The sequence below is a fragment of the Serinus canaria genome, chromosome 5, assembly GCF_022539315.1.
Source record: "Serinus canaria isolate serCan28SL12 chromosome 5, serCan2020, whole genome shotgun sequence".
In the NCBI taxonomy this organism is placed as follows: Eukaryota; Metazoa; Chordata; class Aves; order Passeriformes; family Fringillidae; genus Serinus; species Serinus canaria.
This window is the reverse complement of record NC_066319.1, coordinates 13,527,299-13,548,328: the sequence shown is the minus strand read 5'-3', so window position 1 is coordinate 13,548,328 and position 21,030 is coordinate 13,527,299. Positions and strand designations below refer to the sequence as shown.

The 21,030-nt window shown below is 39.9% G+C and overlaps 1 protein-coding gene across 1 annotated transcript in view; it reads left to right on the top strand.

The window, feature by feature from the left end:
• ABCC8 (ATP binding cassette subfamily C member 8) overlaps nt 1-21,030 on the top strand; it is a 73,176-nt gene that overhangs the window by 45,402 nt on the left and 6,744 nt on the right. The window contains exons 19-35 of the mRNA XM_030240026.2: nt 508-606; nt 1,407-1,491; nt 2,153-2,233; nt 4,276-4,413; nt 6,760-6,885; nt 7,561-7,660; nt 8,248-8,495; nt 9,062-9,222; nt 10,387-10,456; nt 11,127-11,284; nt 12,409-12,501; nt 16,607-16,709; nt 18,114-18,227; nt 18,856-18,976; nt 19,137-19,267; nt 19,826-19,904; nt 20,740-20,848. Of these exons, the coding sequence (XP_030095886.1) occupies nt 508-606; nt 1,407-1,491; nt 2,153-2,233; nt 4,276-4,413; nt 6,760-6,885; nt 7,561-7,660; nt 8,248-8,495; nt 9,062-9,222; nt 10,387-10,456; nt 11,127-11,284; nt 12,409-12,501; nt 16,607-16,709; nt 18,114-18,227; nt 18,856-18,976; nt 19,137-19,267; nt 19,826-19,904; nt 20,740-20,848 (2,016 nt within the window). The remainder of the gene's footprint in view (nt 1-507; nt 607-1,406; nt 1,492-2,152; nt 2,234-4,275; nt 4,414-6,759; nt 6,886-7,560; nt 7,661-8,247; nt 8,496-9,061; nt 9,223-10,386; nt 10,457-11,126; nt 11,285-12,408; nt 12,502-16,606; nt 16,710-18,113; nt 18,228-18,855; nt 18,977-19,136; nt 19,268-19,825; nt 19,905-20,739; nt 20,849-21,030) is intronic.

The window sequence follows — 21,030 nt, the reverse complement described above, 5'->3', positions numbered from 1 at the left end:
TAACTCTAGTTCTCTTCTAAGAATGGGGGGGGAAATGGCAGAGGGAACTGCCTGTGTACATGTGTGGAGTTGTTTGGATCTTTTTCAAACATTTTATCTTTCTAGAATGTCCCTCCTGAAATGTGCTGCCTAACCAGTGATCTGCTACACATTTAATTTTTTATTAATCTATCCAAACAGAGCTGAGAGTCAGTCTTTGGTAATTTTCCTCCTGCCAACCACTCTGCTCAAGAGGCAGCTTTATTGAGCTGGACTCTGCAAATCCCACCTCACAGTAGGAGAAGAGGGAACAAAGTGAAATTCAGTTGGGTAAACAATTCCAGTATTCTGTTGGAAATTTATCATCTTATGTATTTCCATGATGGAAAAGCTATTGATTGTCCTAATGAAAGAAAGGGAAGCATTTTTGAAGACTAATTACTAGTTTCTTCATTTACAAGAAAATGGTTTCCAAAAGCAGCAATTGCAGTGGTAAGCTGGGAACTTTTGTGTTTGTTCTCTCCCCAGGAAAAGAGGTGCAGTAGCTTATGCATCCCAGAAGCCTTGGCTGCTCAATGCCACAGTGGAAGAGAATATCACATTTGAAAGCTCTTTTAACAAGCAGAGGTAACAGGTTCCAGCCATGTTGTGTTTTACTCCCTTTTCCATGAATATTGGGTCATGTGGGTCACACATGGGGCCCCATCTCCCTGTAGGAACAAACCTACTGCACCTGCCTGAAGGTGAAAATCTCCCCCTTTGAGCACGTGTTTCCTGAGTGACACAGGGCACAGGGTTTGTCTCACTTGAACTCAGGTGTACAAATGTTTCCATTTCCAAGGACCGTGTTTGTTTAGCATGCAGTGTTCTCTCACGTGATTGACTAGTTTGCCTCTCCTGGAAGGATACCACCTGTTTGGGAGTGGGAATATTGTTTGTAAAGGATAGTGGGCTGCCTTTTTATTCAGTATAAATGCCCACCAGACATTGGAAAATATTTAGAAATCAGTTGCTGGTATTCCATTCCCCCACCCTTAAAAGAAGTGGTTGATTATGTATTTGCGTCCTACACTTTTTTTTTTTTCTGTCATCCTTGGATATTGAAACAAGAAACAAAGGCCCTGAGTGTGAGAAACAGCTGCTAAAAATAGCAGTATACCTTGAAAGAAGTTATGTTTGTTTTTCCCCTAGGTTTAACTATTTACCATTTTTATTTGGGAAGCTGACATAAGATCCTTTTTCTGAGCTGAAATATTACTTGCTTGCCTGTGATTGAAAGAGATCCCATTAGAACAATTAGTGGCTAACAAATATGTTTTCCACTGTGTGATTTTTTCCAGCTGGTTAATTTTTGTTCCTCTGCAGGTAGGAAATGTGCTTCTCCAGCAGTATCTGTGTGGATTTTGTTGCCTTTTTTGTTTCCACAGGTACAAAGCAGTAATTGATGCTTGTTCCCTCCAGCCTGATATTGACATTCTGCCTCATGGAGACCAAACCCAGATTGGAGAGAGGGTCAGTAAACAGCTACAGGCTTCTATTTTTGGTTTAAATATATAGAGGGGGGTTTATTATTTTGTTGGTTCTTAAAATCTTACAGGTTATTTGGCAACAAAGGTAATCTTTTAGTTAAGTGTATATTTGGGTCATTAGTCTGAAAGCTCATTGCTCAGTGAACATGGAAACACTGTCATTTATGTGAGGTGCAATGATTTAAATGTGCTGCTATCAGAATGTTTGACTGTTCTGCAGCTGCTGTTGCAGATATCCTGACTTAACAGGGTATTTTTTGGTTTCTTTAGAAGTAACAGAAAAATAAGTAATAATACATAGATTTTTTTTTTTTTAAGTTTTTTCATTTATAGAAGGGCAGGTGTTTAATCAATGGCTTTATCACATCAGGGAAGATTAGGGAGTGATGAGAAAGGAAACAGAAGTCACAGATTTGTAAACAATTTACTCTAGCATATACTGGCACTGGTACAAACAAAAGAACCTCAAAAATACCCCCTAAAACACCACAAGGATACATTACAGGCCCGCACATTGGAAAAATTTCTCATGTTTCCCTGCCCAGAAAAGTCTTCAGTGGATAATCCAATCAGAATAAGGAATCTGAATATTCAGTTGATGTATTCTTTAACTGTCTGATGGTTTCTCTCCTGCTTATCTCCAGGGTATTAATCTGTCTGGAGGGCAGCGCCAGCGGATCAGCGTGGCACGAGCACTTTACCAGCAGACAAATGTTGTGTTTCTGGTGAGCAGTGCCCTTCTGTTTATGCTCCCTGCAGAAGAAGGAGCTGCTTTTCCATTTAGAGTATTTCATGGGTCACACACTGAACATTGTGTTTCGCTGAGCTGAGCCAAATGTGCACTGTGTGTTTTAAATCTCTTGTCAGCTAGCCTGCAGGTAGGAAGCATTTTGTAAATGCTGCAGACAGGTAGGTGTTGCACATTGAAATGCTGATGCTTATCCTCTCAGTATGTTGAAAGTTCAATTTGACCCTTGCTTTTATTTTTTGGGTCTTGAAAATGTAATAGTTTCAACTGTATTCATGAAATTCCTAAGCTGTCTCAGGCCTAAAATTAATGTTGCCTCATGTCTGGGGTGATTCCTTTCTGCAGCAAACTAAGCTGCTTTTGCACCCTGAACTGCCCGTTGTATATCCTCTCCCAGCTTCAGCTATGGAAAGAGAGTGACAGCAGGTTGTAACACCTTCACAGATGGGAAAACAGATGCATTCTATGCACTCACTTGTAGTGAGCTTGCTGGCTTTTCAGTTTAGGATTTCCTTCATGAGCTCAGTTTTCTAGAAGATTTGAATCCAGCTGTTATGACAGTGAGACATAAATCATGTAGGATTAGAAAAGCTGTGCACATTAGATGTCATCCCTAAAAGAAAGGGAGGGTATTTAGACATTTCTCTGTAATTAAGCTGATCAGTCTGTGCTTGCTTCATATGTAGGGCATTTCCAGGCAAAGATCAGAGTGCAGGACAGTAGGGAACAATTGGGTCAGGGGCTGCAAATCAGCTGATCCACTATTGGTCTCTAACTTGGTTTTGCCCTTTTTGTCCTTCTGTGAAGAACACTCATTCAACTCCTAATAGCAGCAGGTTCTCTTATGGCTTGGCAATGGAAAAACACCTACAAATAAACTTTATTTCCAGTATTAATATTTAGAAAATAATCGGGAATCCTAGATGTTAGTATTGGCAAACACTCAGTTCTTTTAAGGCTGGTTCTGTAAAGAAATACCTGTGAAACTTCACTCTCACAAGTACAAATGTCATGTGGCTGATGTTTAGGTCTGTGCCAGGTCACAAGAGTACAGCAGCAGCAGAGCTGACTACATCCTTGCTCAGCGAGCACAGTGCACACATAGTTTTGAGAGAAAATTCTGGATCATGAAGTTACTGTGTTTCAAAAGCACTTCCTAGGTGCTTTATGTTGTGATAGTCTGATTTAATAAACTAAGTGAATCTAAGCTGTCATATTTATCTTACTGCTAATTTCAGATATTTTTAATTTCTAATGAAGCCTGGGTTTAGTGTAATATTATAGTATGAAATAGTAACACTAAGTAAATCCTACAGCCAGTATCTCTATTGCAAGCAGAAATAGCAAATCAAATCACAAGGTTTGTGATTCCATATAAATGGGATTAGGTAGATAAGTTTCCCAAAAGATGGTACAGATTAATTTATGCCTAAATGAATTGCATAGAATGGATTGATTCAATAAGATAATGTAGGTCTCAAATCAAATATCTGAGCTGCCAGCAAAACAATCAATATTGTTTCTTTTGTGATTTTTTTGGTGATTCTTTGTTAATAGAATATTGATTTATGAAAAAAAAAAAACCAAAACAAGAAACAAACCAACAGCTGAAGGCAGTGATGTTCAAGGGAAACAGAAATATGCTCATTGTCCCTATCCCTGGAGCAGTAATGCAATATCTGGCACAGACCCACACTGGGACATTTTCTGGAGCCTGACAGAAGCCATGCTCTCCAGCTGTGTGGGCCATGAAAACATCTGGAGAGAGGAGCAGGTCCCAGAAAACCCTACAGAATTGTAGAATTTACACAGCTGGTGTTACTCAGTGCTGTCTGCAAAAACATAGTTCAAGGTTTGGTGTTCTGTAAATTAAGAAAACCATTCCTCACAATTTTGATCGGATGGCCTCTTTTGTGTGTCTCTGTTGATCTACCTGGCTTTACTGATATTAAAACCTGTCAGTTTCCTTGGATCCCACAAGTTCTGGCTCCAAAAGCTGACCCCTTATCCTCATGACAGGATGATCCTTTTTCTGCCCTGGATATCCACCTGAGTGACCATCTCATGCAAGAAGGGATCCTGAAGATGCTGCGGGAGGACAAGCGCACCGTTGTGCTGGTGACTCACAAGCTGCAGTATTTGCCCCATGCTGACTGGGTAAGGAGGCAGAAACATGGCAGGAACAGGTCTTGCTGTAAACAGTGCTTTCACTTTGTCTCTCCACCAAGTAATAGTTCAGTAAAAAGATATGTAATAAAGATCTTTTGGAAATGAGCAAGTTAGGGAAGCCATAATTTTGAGATTCCCATCCTCGAACACCTAAATAGGTCGGTTTTTCTTAGAGCTGCTACTTAATACTCTTATGAAAGCAGATTACATTTAAAATATATTTAATATCCCAAAACATTTGTTATATTGGAAAATTTTGGCTACTTTGTTGGTCTCACACCAGTGAAACGTTTGAGTAACACCTTTGCCTGTGCTGGGATCTTACTAGGAATTTGTGCTATCACAGGAAAAGGTTAATTTATGCAAGGGGGATATTGAGAAGTATGGAAATATAAGGAAAAAACCCAGTGTTTCCCTATGGCTAGTACTAGGATATTAAGTATATACTTTTTTTTTTCTTTGCCCTTTGTGTGTGGGCAGGATTTTAAGAAATGTGTAGTATTTGATTGTTCTGTTAGGTTTCTTTTTTATATTTTCTATTTGAAAGGGGAAAACAATGGAGGTATGCTTTCTATACCAGTTTTTGATTGGAAATGTCAAAGATTAAGAGGGAATTTTTAGGGGTTTGGATTCTTTCTATTTAATTCATTGGTTCCCATTGGCCTTGCACTTATTCCTGCAGTTTTCCAGCCTCCCAGGTCTCCTGGCCCATGGTGATTGATGACTGCAGTTATACCTCCTAGCAGGACTTTTCTCTTTGACATCTTGCACAGGCTATAGCAGCAGTTTCCTGGTCTCAAGAAATAATCATATTGCAGCTGCTTCCTGAGCCTCATGCTGGCTTGGTATAAAATTGCAGATTGACATTCATCTTGTTCTGATCAGGGTTTTGGTGGGCAGCAATTGTTATTTATGGTCTCTGCTGTGACCTTGTCCCTCACATGTTTGTTTACCTTTAGAGTTACCACTGTTCTCAACACAGTCCTGGTTTTCAAATTAGTGTCTCTTGGGATACAGGAATTTTCTGCCTTCTTTCCCTCCCTATGAGTCCATCTCAACTTCTTTTTTATTCTTATAAATCTGTAGTTTTTTTAAAGGCTATGCCTGTTCATCAGTGTAATTATTTTAACTTTCTTTGTGAATGTAAGACCCATTTCTAGATCTTAGTGTTTTAAGACATGTTTGAAAATTGCTTTATTTTTATCATCTTCCAGATATGTGGGTTTTTTTTAATGAAATACACTGTTTCAAACAGTAGCACAGGAAGTATTTGTATAAACTTTATAATAAAAAAGATTTATTACAAAATAATTCAGGTTTTTTTCCCTAACTGTAGGTTTCATTAACCCTTAGCAATTCTTACCCAATGGAGTGAAGAGTGAATATTTATTTTATTAAGAAATTTTAAATAAAAGTACAATTAGAAGTTTGTCATGGTCCCCCTAAATATTTTCAACAAAGCCCTCAGAAGAATTCAAGTTCCAGCCCAGCTGCAGGTTTCCTGGAGAAATTGATCACAAAAAGATCCTTATTTTCTTTATTTTTACTTTCTCTCTGGTGCAAATTCATAGCAATAATTGACAGTAAATTCTTATCAGTAAATGAAATAGTTTATTTCCCCACTCCCTACCTGTGGAAATTTGAGTTTCCAGAGAGAGAGAAAAATAAACAGTGTATTAACTCTTTTGTAATGATGAGGGTTTGCAATCTGCATGCCTCATTTTCCAGTTGTCCCTGTCAGACCCAGAGTGGTGGTAGCTCCATTGTGGGTAACGTAGTTACACTGACACAAACTGGAAACTGCTCCCTGCAGACTGCCTTGCACAGATATTTTTCTTTTCCAAACTGTGCCTGCTATTTTATGCTCTTAAAGCTTTGGGGATTCAAATTGCCTGACTCCTCCTTATCAGTCCATGGTATCAGAGAAGGAGCCAGCATGCTCAGATCTAATTGCCTGAATGAGGGCAAAACCTCCTGCACTCAATATCTTGCTAAAAGCTTTTTCCTTTTAGGAGGTAAGAGAACTCTAAAATCTTATCTTGCTAATGACTTGTATTTAGGAAGAGATCTGCCAACAGGGATCTCATTCCTCTTTCTTCAAAGCAGCCTTTTCTGAAAACATGGAGTGCAGGAAGTTTCTGGGTTTTCAGCATCTTGAATGAAGGGGATCTAGCCAAGAGATAATGCCACTGTCTTTTAAGAAGACAGATTTGTTTGTGGAAATATTATTTATTTCGGAAAAGAGAAAATCCTGTCAAAGCACAGACACATAGCTTTAAAATAAATAGACATACCTGGCTATTTATCTCAGCACTTGTGTTTCTGACTTTTCAGATAATTGCAATGAAAGATGGGAACATCCAGAGAGAAGGAACACTCAAGGACATTCAGAAATCAGAGACTGAGCTCTTTGAACACTGGAAGACATTAATGAATCGACAAGACCAAGAGCTGAAGAAGGTTTTTGATGGGCAGGGCAATCAATATGTGCAAGAAAATGTTGTCCTTTTTTTTTCTTTTTGCCTTAGTTTGAAAGGTTTAATAAGAATTGACATGCTGTGTGTGATGTCTAACTGAATATGAATGTAGTATTGGTGTTACCATTATTATTTATCTCAAGATAAATTCCTTCAGCTGGACATGTCATATTTCCTTGATACTGTTCTAATCCATTCTTGATAGGAAGCCCTATCAAAACATTGTCACCTAAGGAATATAAATATGGCCATTTTAGGAAAAGCTTTGCTAATATTGACAGCTGGTTTTATAGATATGCTTGAATTTACTCATTGCAAAGTGGAAGCTTTGCAGATATGCCTGTATCAAGTTCCCTAAATGATGAAGATGTTTTGTCTTTCATACCTAAAACACAAGAAGAATGAGATATTAATCTTAGATTTTATTAATTCAGGAAAACTTTCCAAGTTAAGATTCCAGGAGGGTTGGGATTGACAACCTGAAATGAATGTTAGATATTTAATTCATGTCCTTTGGTTTTATACAGAGGTAGAAAATCAATCACTTACGGCTGCCTGCTGTGAGATTCCCACTTCTATTTTTCACTGAGTTTTTTCACAAGTGTCAATTTTTTTGTATTAATTCTCTGGTGAAAAACACGAGCTGTGCCTTTTTCAGGAAACAACTATTGAGGAAAACCCTGTTTTGGAAAGAACAAACCTCAGGAGGACGATGTATTCTCGGGAAGCATTGCTGAAGGATGATGAAGAGGATGAAGGTAAAGGGCACCCTTTGAGCCCACTGCCAGTGCATTACTGTTTCACTGCTAAGTGATATTAGAATGAATTAACACCATTCAAACTGGCTGGAGATCAGAATGTTTTCATGTGGGTTATGATTTATAGGAGTGCTTGTTTCCATTGCTTTGACCTCTGGACCAGAGTGATTGCAAGCAGTCACAAGTCATCTCTTCCTCCAGACTTCTGAGGTTTTTTCTTATATGCAAATATGATTTAATAATGAATGAAGAATAGTATTAAACAATATGATGGGTGAACTTCACCTGTCAATAGCTAAACATATTTGCTGAAGGTTTTACAAAAGAAAAAGATTGCAATGGATTTTTATCCAGCCAGTGCTTTTACATTGCAAAAACCTGGTTGAAGAAATTGATCACCAAGTGCTGAGGGATTTTTCATCTTTTTAGTGTGCAATACTATTAAGTTTAGCAGGTTGATACATGCAGTTCTGAGCAGGTGCTTTGATCTTAAAGCCACCCTTTATGCTGGATGGGAGGACCTGGTTTGTAGCTATCCCTTGGATCTGCATGTCAGCGTGGCTGTCCTTTTTTCTCGCACCTTGCAGAAGAAGTAACAGAGAGTGATGACGAAGACAACCTGTCTTCAGTGCTGCATCAGAGAGCCAAGATGCCCTGGAGAGCCTGTGGCAAGTACCTGAGTGCAGCAGGGATCCTCCTGCTGCCCCTGCTGCTCCTGTCCCAGCTGCTGAAGCACACAGTGATGGTGGCCATTGACTACTGCCTGGCGCTGTGGAGCGAGCATGCCATTTCCATGAGGATAGAGCCCGAGACAAGAAACTGCTCCCAGTGCGCGGTAGGCACTGCCTTCTTCACCTTCCTCTTAGGATTTCACTGGGGGTGTTCTCCTGCTGTCAGCCTCTGCTCCAAGATTTGTATGCAATGTCTTATTTTTCTATAAGAGAACCACACCAGAGTATTTTGTAGCTCAGTACATTTTTGCATACACGGCGCAGTAAAATGAAGTTAAGTTTGGTGTGTTCTTCTCCTTTTGCTAGATTTATTCTATATTGATATATAGTGTGTTGATATATTGTATTTTTAAACCTGGGTTTCTAAAGTAGTTTTGATATCAGAGCTCTTTTCTGCTTTCCCTGCCCTTTTGCATTCTCACAGCAACCATTTTATGGCTTTTTATGGTATTCTGTGATTTTAAATTTCTGATTTATTCCTCATTTTCATGCAAAAACTTCCCTTTCTAAAGGATAATAAATTGTTTAAAATGGGTGAAAATCATGGACAGTTTAATTTAGGGAGCAAAAGGATATACTCTCACATTTTTTCACTTTTGTGCTTCTGTGTTTACAATAATATTTTAAATGTAATTTAAAGTGAATATTTGTGTTGCTCTTTGTTTCTTAGGAATTTGACCATTCTCAATATTCAAAAGTTTTCAGCATTCTTTGCTGCCTTGGCATCGTGTTATGTCTTGTCACATCAATAGCAGTGGAGTGGACTGGCTTGAAAGTCACCAAAAAGCTACACTCTTCTTTACTAAATAAAATTATTTTGGCTCCAATGAGGTATTTCTTTGATTGTAATAGAAGTTTTATTATAGTAATTTCGTCTTCTTTACTTTAAGATAGTCTCCTAAGTGCAGTTTTTACTAAGAAATGATTGTGCTTTGCAAATTTTTTAAGATATCAGTGAAAAATCACCAGGTGCCAAGTTTGAGTAGGGTTTGAAAATGGTACCCAGGCTGCTTGAGTTCCTAGACACAAGTCAAATGCCTCCTGCCTGACTGTGACTTCAGAGATTTACTTCCTTGCATGTTTAATTTCTCTTGGCAATTTTTAATTAGGGAGAAAACACAATTATTGATCAATATGTGGTACAGATAATTCATAGCATGCTTCATCATCTTAATCACTGGAGATATTTACTGTCAGGCAGTGATTGTGCAAGTCTAGGAAAGGTAATGAGCTTAGACAAGTGTCATTAGAGGCATCATTAGAGTATACTGGGATGTACTTTGTTCCAGCAGAAGCCTTGGTTGTCCTCTGTAAGTTTTTTTCCCTGTGCATGGAAGGAAAGGTGAAGCTTGATTCAAATCTGTAGCTCTAGCAAAAAAACTTCTTATTTTTAAGCTAACTATATTTGACCTAAAGAACATGGAAAAATTCACATGCATTAAAAACCTCAGACTTTTTTTTAGATTTTTTTTTTCCAGGATAAAATTAGACTTCAGTTTCCACATAAGTTATGGAACAGCTAATAGTTGCAGAACAATAATATAGTGCATTTTGCGTATCCAAATGTCTTTTAATATATTATTCCAACAGTAGTTATTCTTGTTCCAATTTTCTGTTCCCAGAAATATGCAAGATTTTGCAATTTAACTTCTTTTGAATTTTTCCTGAATTGAAGTGGCTTCAAATTAAAATCTGAAAGGATTTTTTCAAGTGCAATCATGTGATGTCCATGGCTTAGGCAGTAGAGGGAGCTGAGGACATGCTGGCAGTTGTAGGGTTCTAAGTGGTTGTAGGTTCATGCTTGTGGTTGTAAATTCAAGACATTTCCATTTAATTGGAAAGCCATAGGTTCTAGACAAAATGAGAAATTTTACTATGGCTGTCAATTTATTTGCTTGTTTCTGTGATATACTAACTATCTTAGATAAGACAAAATAACACAAATCAGTTCTAATATCAGTATTGTAAACTTTGCCATTCCTTGCACCATTTTAGGTTTTTTGAAACAACCCCTCTGGGAAGTATATTGAACAGATTTTCAGCTGACTGCAATACCATCGACCAGGTACTGCTTAAATATTTTTGAGCTCTCAAGTTGAAAAAGTGGGGTTTCATTTTTTACAGACTTACCTAGATGAAGCTTACAGATGAACTGTAATTTTGACTGTATCAGTTTGCATCATGATTTTCTTGATTCTGTATGAGTTCATCATCTTACATGCACATTGAAAAAACATTTATTTTGCTAAGATGTCCTGTATAGAAAAGGTAAGCAAAATAAGATCAATAGTGATATCCCTAAACTAAAGAGTATCTACATTTTGTAAGTGAGTAAACACATTCATTTGAGGAAATTAAATGAGAAAAAAGCAAATGCTAGTGCTCAGAACAGAAGTGACTGAAATTCAAATTACTTACCCCAGACTGCATTGCCAGGATTTATGCAGATGCTAAAATCATCTACTGCATCCCGTCTGTAATCCTCTGACATGAGGATTGTGCTCCACAATGCAGATGTGAAGCAGCCTCACAGAAATCCTTTCACATATCCCCAAACCCAGTGGTAAATTCGAGAGCAGACCTGTATGCTTCAAATACACAAGGAATACAGTTGTTGAGGAAGTGGGACAAAGGAAAAGGAAGTAGTGTTTTAAGCTTGGCATGTTAAAAGGAAGTAGTGTTTTAAGCTTGGCATGTTATGGAAGACTCTGTGTGTTTTTTTCTTCTCTGCACAGCACATCCCAGCTACCCTGGAGTGCTTGAGCCGCTCCACCTTGCTGTGTGTGTCTGCCCTTGCTGTGATCTCCTATGTCACACCCATGTTCCTCATTGCCCTGGTGCCCCTGGCCATCATGTGCTACTTCATCCAGAAATACTTCCGAGTGGCCTCCCGGTAAGGGCACCACCATCCCATCCTGGCACTGGGGACAGCTCCTGCAGTGCAGGGGAGCTTCATCTTTAAATTTGGTCCTGTCAAGGCTGTGGCACTGTCTGCAGGTGGGACAAATGCAGTGCAGGGGAAATGTGTCATTTTTACAAGTGCCTTTGTCAGCAGCTCTTCGAGCAGAACTTGTGTGATGAAGCAGACTCTGCATGAGCAGGGTATTTGTGCATGATCAAAGGTTTTTGGAGTTCACAGGACACAAAAAAAAACCCCAGCTGGATTCTGTCCTCCCTTAAAGGCTGTGTGCTGGGTGCATGCAAGAAAATATGCATAGGGAAACTGAAGTCTGCCTGTGCAGGTGAAAGTGGAAATCTGTTAAGTCAAGGGAAAGCTGCAGAATGCAGCATAACCATGGTGGTACTGCTAGCCATTAAGGATCCAGTGTACATGAGCCTCCTCTCCTGTTCTGGGTGCCTTCTAATTTGTAAAACATGAAAATTTTAATTGTGTCTGAGACCTTACTCCTTCTAAGATGATCGTTTCCCTCTTGTGAAATGTTTGCAGCAATGCAAAAATATGCATATCCCCTCATCTATGCACAGATTGAGAGGGAGTCTGCAACCAATTTACTTCCTGCTGGAAGAAACTGAGACTAAATAGATTTCACCCTACATGTGCTTTTACTGATATGAGGACTAAATATGACATTGAGAAATGCAACTTAATAATGAGTGCAGACTCTCATTTACTGAGTTTGAGATACTGTTGGCTCAGTGGTTGTGCTGTTATCTGGGGGTGCACTTTGTCTTCTGCTTAACTTGCAGCATTCCATTAAATTGATATTCAGTACAGAGACAGAATGGTGTTTAAATCAATCAAAAATTGAGTACAAGAAAAAGGAATGTAGGAGAAAGGAGGGAAGGTAGTGAAGGAAAAAGACCCATTCAGAACTCCAGCTAGTTAAATGTTAGAAGAAAAATCCTGCTGGGGAATTCATTCCCCTGCAGCACTTATGAACCTTATGTATTTGACTATTGTGATGCTATTCCTTTTCACTCCCTGGGCCTGATTCAAGAGAGTAACTGCACAACAAACCTGGTTCTTTACTAAATTCTTTTCCTAACCCTCTCCAGGGACCTGCAGCAGCTGGATGACAGCACTCAGCTACCATTACTCTCCCATTTTTCAGAGACTGTTGAAGGTCTTACCACCATCCGAGCCTTCAGGTACAGATTTTTTTTTTTTAAGAAACATAGATATTCCAAAGTGAGGTAATATTATGTCTTAAACTGTTCTGCCTGGAAAATCCAGGCAAGGGGGGATGTCAACCACTGAAGAATTTTAAGCATTTTATATGTAGAGGAGTTACTGTAGAAAGAACAAGCACGTGTGGGTCATCTGCACTGTGGTTGCTGTCCAGACACTTGCATGCAGCCTGAAAAAAAGAACTTGAGGGCAAATGTGATTTAAGAAGCTAAATTAGCCTGCAATTACCACAGCCTGTGGTGTGGCAGATGATGGGCTTGGACAGTTTCCATGGCATATGCACTAACTTGGTACAGGCTAATCTGTGTCCATGTCCTGGGCAGATGAGCTGTGTGTGCTGCTGACTTCAGAGGCTACAGCATCACCCTACATTGGTTTTCAGGTTACTAGCTGAAAATGTGGGTGTTTACACTGATTTTGGAAATACACAAGCTGGAGACAAAGTATTTCCTTGCCTGTTTTGGTCTGTTTTTTCATCCCCATAAGCTCCCAGGAGGGCAGCCCAGGAATACCTGATAACATGCCTGGGTTCTGTGGGTGTGTTAGAAAACTGGCAGTCATGCTGATACCTCAGAGGTACCAATAAAAAACCACTGCTGAGCTTACCAGCTGCTTTCCCTGAACCAGAGCTATTCTTGTCTTTTCCCAGTTGACTCAAACATGGTCATCTTTTCCACTAGATTCTCATCTAGGTGATGTCTACATAGTTTGTCAGTTAATTATTACTGTTACCCTTCTATCCTTGAAACAGTAGGGTTTTTTTTATTCTTCCTAACATATAATTGTGATTTTTGTAATAGAAGGAATGCACAAAGGTAGCTTAAACTATTTTCAATAGGTTATGAATAGATCAAAGAAAGAGCAATGAAATTAAGAGTTTGTTACTTTTGGACTGAAGGTAGCTTACCCAAGAGTGGTAGAGCAGCTTAATGTTTTCAATTAATTACTATTGAATATTAAATTCATTAAGTTATTGAATATTTAATTCATTAAGTGCCAACAATGTTCTATGGTTTGTAGTTATGTCCATGTTCAATTTGCAGGAAAATCAATTTTTCATTTAATTTCTGCTTTTCTCATTCCTATATCCTTTTACTTGATCAAGAGTATCTTTGAAGCATTATGGCTGTAAATTTTCTGGTGTTGATACAGAAAGCAATGTTCAATGCCATCCAGCTAATATTTTCAGTCTGTCAGAGCATTCCCTCTTGATTCTTCCTGCCACTTTGAAATTGATTCCTCTGTCAAAGAATTGTGTTTGGTGCCTCCTTTTTCTTAAATCCTGCAGTAAGTGATGTGTCTCTGACCCAGCCAGCCGTGTGTGTTCAGTGAGTTCTGTGTTCCATCTGTCTGCCAGCCTCCTGCCTCAGCTGCTAACCCAGTTATTTTTAGGGCTGTGTAGCTTTTCAGCTGCCTAACATATTAGCAGGAGTGGAGTTTAGACTTGCTAGCGTGAGCATCCCTAAAAATAACACTAACTCAGGCATTCATTCTGTTAGGAGGTGCCAGTTGTTCCTGAAGTGTCCTTACCCTTGGTTACTCTCCATTCTGGATTTATTCAGAATGCATATGGAAAGAAATGTACAAAAAAAAAGAAAGACAGCTACTGCTGCACCTACAAAAACACCTTCAGCAGATGCCCTGGCCTGATTTATAGTTTATTTTGATACTTCAGATAGCATTTGTGTTAAACAATCAACAAAATGTAAATATGAAGGATTCTGCAAAGACTTGTCTGTATTCTTAAAAACCTGGTAATCTGGAGACACTTTCTGCAGAGAAATTCTGATATTTTTGCATCAATCCAGCAACTGTGGTTGCATCCCTGTTCCACGTGCATGTGCATGACTGACTCATGATGCATACCTCACATTCTCTGAGGCTATCTGCCTCACATTCTCTGAGTGTCTGCCCCACACAATTCCTCATGGTATCAGATAGGGATGTTAAATGTGGCTGAATTGGTTGCAGCAGCAGCATGGCCACGTCTGTGCAGTGAGGGCTGAAGGCAGGGAGCCCTGAGCAGAGGAAGGGCTCCCTAGCCCTGACAGGGTGACACTAAAGCCTGATTTAGCAACAGCCATTCTGCTGTGCAAACTCACCAACGTGCTCACAGCCAGCCTGGATCCTGGGCTGCACCCAGAGCCCCCTGGGCAGCAGGGCAGGGAGGGGATCCTGCCCCTCTGCTCTGCTCAGACCCCACCTGCAGAGCTGCATCAGCTCTGAGTCCCAGCACAGCAAGGACAGGGACTTGCTGGGGTGAGCCCAGGGGATGCCATCAAGGTGATCAGAGGGATGGGGCACCTCTCCTTTGAGCAAAGGCTGAGAGCTGGGTTTGTCCAGCCTGGAAAAGAGAAGGCTTTGGGGTGACCTAATTGTGGCCTTCCAGTACCTGAAAAGAACCTGTGAGAAAGATGAGAGAGACTATTTACAAGGGCATGTAATGACAGGAATGGCTTCAGGCTGAAAGAGAGTAGGTTTAGATTAGATGTTAGGAAAAAAATCCTTCATTGTGAGGGTGGTGAGGCACTGGCACAGGTTGCCCAGAGAAGCTGAGGATGCCCCACCCCTGAAAGTGTGTGAGGCCAGGTTGGATGGAGCACTGAGCAACCTGGGATAGTGGGAGGTGTCCCTGCCCATGACAGAGGGTTGGAATGAGATGATCTGGGAGGTCCCTCCCAATCCAAGCCATTTCAGTATTCCCCACTGCACACTGCAGATATGTTTCTTGTGTCTTAGCACATGGCTAAGTTGTGGGCAGCTGAATTATTTCTTTTCCTCAAAATCATGAACTTTTTATGTAAAGTCATTCCTGTGCTCAGAAGAAGGATTAAGGTACTCTGCAGTGAATGAGTTTGAAAGCTCCTGTAAGCCATGTAGTTCATACATTGGCATTCTTCTATAGCAGTATTAGGAGAGCTGAGTTTATAAATAACCAGTGCTTGTCACAGCCACAATAGCTAAAGGATAAGGTGAAGTTTCAAAGTTTCAAATCAAATATATTAAACTTTATCATGTAATAAAAGGGGGGAAAAGGCAAGATTTGGGTGCTTTAACTAAATCTTCAGGCTTTTGAGCTTTATATCACTACCCTGGAAAAGACTTTTGTGCCAAGCTTGTGCATTATTAGCTGTAATTGTTGATGCACTTGATTATTGACATCACTTTAATTTACAGCTATGCAATTAAATATGCCCAGCTAAAAGGGGTGACTGGCTGACTTGAACACCTGCCAAGGCCCCAGCAAGGAATCACCTCCCATACCTGCTGAATTCATGGCAGATTTCATTGGCACAGCTATGCAGATGAGTGGGTGCAAATTCACTCTAAAAAAACTATAAACAGGCTTGTTTGTGATTAATCCTGGGTTGTGTACTGTGTACTAATTCCTTCAGGGAAGGGAAACAGTTCTTTCCAAGCTAATACTTTTTGTTTTGCCACGTACTCAGACTTACATTTTCCAAAGTGCCCCATTTGTTTAATGATAAGGACAAATACATTTGTTTAATATGGGTGCTACTATAATGGGAAGTTCTTTGAGTTTATACTTTTTAAATTGTTACTATTTCTAGGCATTATGGTAATATAAATTTTAAAACATGAGTTTATATGATTGAAGAAAACTGAATTCTGCAGCATTAATGCTTCTTTTCACAAGTACATACAAGCATTATTTTTCTCATACATATTTTGAATATTTTAGTTTTATGTTTCTGTCTCTCAATTATTATGTCATAAAATACATTTATAAATAATGCCCAGTGGGATCTGGAAGGCCCAGAGAATTTCAGTACAATAATCAATGCAATAATATCCATAAATTACTTCTCAAGATACTGCACAAATACACTTTGCCTCTGTCTAACACAAAACTACAAATGATGTCACTCTGAACTATTGATAGGTTGATTTATACCCTGTGCCAAGCTGTCCATAAGCACATACCCCAGAAATTAAATTTTACTTTCTATTTTTCTAAGACCCCAAGGACTGACTCCTTTTTTTTTTCTCCTTTCCTCTTGCTTTCCTGCTTTCTTCCTTTTTTTTTGTTTCCTTTATTTTTAGATATGAAGCCAAATTCAGACAAAAACTTCTTGAATACACAGATTCCAACAACATTGCCTCCCTTTTCCTCACAGCAGCCAATCGCTGGCTGGAAGTTCGCATGGCAAGTACAACATTATTATTATTATTATTACTATTATTATTATTACTATTACTATTATTATTTATTTATTTATTTATTTATTTATTTATTTACTTCATATACACAAGGAATTTTTGACTTTGTTCCAAGTAATCTGATGAGGCATCCAACAGTTTTCCAGCCTCACCTCAAAGCCATACCTTTGCTCTCTATGTGTCTCTGGCTGTAATGAGTATATGCCCAGGGTTCATCCTGTGCACTGAATGGGGTATGAATTTTCCCCATAGCCTGCAGCTGTTTTTCCAAGACAGGAATAGTTTTCACAGGTCACATTGGCTCCTCTGTTTGTGAAGAGTGATCAGAGCTAGTTGAGCAGTGCCACCAGCCAGCATGTCATTGTGGGGCCATGTCAGTCACTGTCAGCAGCTTCTGCCTCATGGCTTCCTAGGAACATTTCAATATCTTGGAAGTTCTTCTAATGAGCAGAAGGATGTAGATAAATTTCAGTCTGTTTTGGAGTCATCTGAAGAACACCAAAGACATTCAGTGGCCTGTTTTCTGCTCAGTGAAGTGGCCTGGTATGAGAAATTGTTTATTAAAAATAATTCTCTAAGAAGCAAGTCAAGGAGTTTTATGTTGTGGAATGTTATATCACAGTTTTAAATGCAGGTGTACTGATGCAGTTCTGGTAACATGGGCTTCTTTTAGATGTGCTAGATGTATATTAATTCACTTTTCATGTCACACTCTATGGCTTCATTTTGGACTCCTCCTTAATTGGTACCTTTTGCTAATTTAGTTCAGATATGACTTGAATACAATATTATTACCCTATTATATGTTCAGGGCTAGACCACCTGAAGTCCCTAATTCTGATCAATGCCTATATCACTAAACAGTTCAAACACAGACAAATGATAGTTATCCTCCCACAGAGTTTGTTTTCTAGTCTGTTACACAGTTTTACTCAAAGAATTGTCTGTGGGAAGTCAAATCACCAATGATTTAAATTAAAGCAGAAAAAGGCCCTTATGGCAACGTAGGTGCATGCTGTGCAAGAGAGGCTTGTTTGAACAATTGTGGATGGTAGGGACTCAGCAGCAGCAGCAGCAGAGCCTCCCAGCAGTTCATCATCAGCCACAGAGATGGGATGCATGAGCACTTCCCTCCTATCCCAGGTAACTTCAGCTGCATGGTTTCAGCCACCTCCATTAGATGCTTAAGGTATCTGTGTTGAGTTCCCCAGCACAGCCCTGCTAAAAGCAGTAATAAGGGGTTCCTGGTTGAGTCTGGATGGAGTTCCATGGGGTTTTCTGCCTGTGTTTGGATATTGTGCAATGGGTTTGTTATTTGGTGTGCAAAGTTATGAGAACGTTTTAATCCTTTGTAGACTTATAATGATGGAGCTTATTCATATTCCTTCAGGAGTACATTGGAGCATGTGTGGTGCTCATAGCAGCTGTCACTTCTATTACCAGTTGCCTGTATAATAAAATCACTTCAGGACTTGTAGGCTTGGGACTAACCTATGCTCTTATGGTAAGAATCTCAGGATCCTTTCTGTCTCTCCCAAACATTTTTTTGTAATTCCTCAGGGCACAGAGATGAACAGGAAGATTGAAGGTGTCTGTACATCTATAGTGGGTACTGTAACATCATGTAAAACACCATGTGTTTACTTCAGTTCACATGTGATGGTTGACATATTTGAGTGTATGCTTTCTTCAGCTTTGAGATCAAATCTCATCGAGGGGTTAGTTCAAATATGTCAATGAAACATGGACAAGCTGCATCATAATTTTTTATATCGTGTTGCATTGTGAAGAATACATTTTCAGTGCATCAGCTGTAATTATGCCCTGGTATATCATTCTAGATTGTCCAAACTTGAGTTACCAAAATTGTCTTTTCACCTGTCTTTACTGTTCCCCCACCCTCTTTTCTGTTGGTGTAGATCAGATCTCCACAGTACCAAAGTATCTGTGCACTGCAGTTAGGAAATGTAACCTTTGGTCATTGTTGCCTCCCTGTTGGTGTTGTACCATCCAGTGCATTCACAGCTTCCACTTACTGAGGCATTCCTGTGTAGGGATATAAACTGCATGCTGGTCAGATGATGCAAACTGCTAAAAATCTGGGATTCAGTCATGTATTTGCTTTACATCAGGTGTCCAACTATCTGAATTGGATGGTTCGTAACCTGGCTGACATGGAGATCCAGCTGGGGGCAGTGAAAAGAATCAATGGCCTTCTCAAAACAGAAGCTGAAAATTACGAAGGGCTCCTTTGTAAGTGCAGTTTTGTGCAGCATGCAGAAAGAGCTTGCTGAAATTTTAATGACTTTGCATGGTATTGCCATGAAAAAAGTAGTAAATCACCTAATGAGCCAACTAATTAATTATAAGAGGGTTGATGTTGGGTTTTTCCCCCCCTGTGCCTGTGGTCCAGCTTCATCACAGATTCCCCAGAACTGGCCAGACAGAGGGGAGATCCAAATCCAGAACCTCAGTGTCCGATACGACAGCAACCTGAAGCCAGTGCTGAAACATGTCAATGCTCACATCTCACCAGGACAAAAGGTAATGAACTGCAGTGGTTCCCAGAAGCTCTTTAGAGTAGCACCTCACATAAATCAGAGTTAAAACATATCACAGAATGCTTTGGAGACTGAATTACAGATTATTTTTTTCTCTCAAAGCATGTAGTGCACTGTTAAGGAGTCTAGGGGATTCCTAGCTTGGTGTACTGAGGCAAACACCCTCCCTCTCAGTATCCCAGTGCCCTCCTGTCAGCACACAGTGCCAAATGAAGTGACAGTGAGCCCTTACAGTGCTAGACCTACTTTTCATCCTTCTCACATGACTCTCTTGTCTTTATTACCATCATTGCCATTTTCCTATTGTACCTGTTACAGGACTGGCCTTGATTTATCCTTAAATGCTCAGACCTCTAAAAGACAAAAAGTGAACACAGCGATTCTGTAATGGCTGGTTCAGTTGGACTGATCTGTCAGGAGTAGAAGAGGATCATGTGAATCAGAGCAGCTCCTCCACCCTCTCCTCTGAAGTGTCAAGTACAGATGTTATCCATTTCCTGTATTTTCACTGCCTGATGCTCATCTGCTTTCTGTGTCACAGATTGGGATCTGCGGCCGGACAGGCAGTGGAAAATCCTCCTTCTCTCTTGCGTTTTTCAGAATGGTTGACACCTTTGAGGGTAAGATAACACTTTTGTGTGTCACTCAAGCTTAGCTCCTGAATGTTCTTTGGTAGTCTTTTCCTTAACAGCAGCAGCTCTGAATTGTGATTTTCAAATCTGCAGGGCACACTCTCTGGCCCTGTTTAAAGCTGATATCATCTGTCACCTAACAGCTGTGCCATTTGTAAGCCAGATCAATAAAAATTCTGCTTGATAGAAGCAAAAGTCCAAGAGTGACAGATGACAGCCTTTTGTGCAGCTAAATCACAACAGTAGGACCAAAGCATAAAAGGGCAAGGTGTAATCTGTGCTCAAGGCACAGCTGGGATCCACCAGGCCCAAAAAAAGTCAGCAGTTGGAGGTTGCAGCTTGGCCTCCTGCCCTGGAATTTCCTGCCATATTTCCTGCTCTGTGTGCTTCACAGGGTACGTCTCAAAAAGATGTCAGCCACATCACCCACAGAGCCCCTATGCAGAGACAGACAGTTGTACTCAGAGATAAGATTTCATAGTGCTCAACAGTAATTTGGCTCTCTGAAGGGCTTGTTGTTCCTGGTAATTAATCCCTGATTGAAGTAATGTCTGACCCTGTTGTTTGATAGATGTATACTGATCAAGCAGTGTATCTAATCATTCATAAAGTTCTTCAGGTCCCCTCTGAATGCTTTCCAACTGAGCTTGGTCTCAAGAAGGCTGTGCTGGCTTTTTAGCCAAAGCATGTTTCTTTGGTGAAGAAGGGGCTGTGTGACACAAGGCCTGTTCCTGCTGTCCTGCCTTTCAGCCTGGAAGTGAGCCATGTCTTTGCCAGCAGCTGTGTGTCACAATAAACACCCTCTGCTCTTTCTTTTGAACAGGGAGGATTATCATTGATGGTATAGATATTGCAAAGCTGCCCTTACAGACACTGAGATCCAGGCTGTCAATCATTCTCCAAGATCCTATTTTATTCAGTGGAACAATCCGGTAAGTGTTAAACACCAGCAATAAATAAAAACCATGGAATTGCTTCTATGTCATACAATATAAATTACATGTTATAATTGTACTCTATAATGACTTTTATACCAAGCTGCTCAATTGCAGTCTCCTCAGCTGGAATAGGGAGGGTCACTGCCTTCTGTCTGTGCTTTTAACTCATCCCTGCC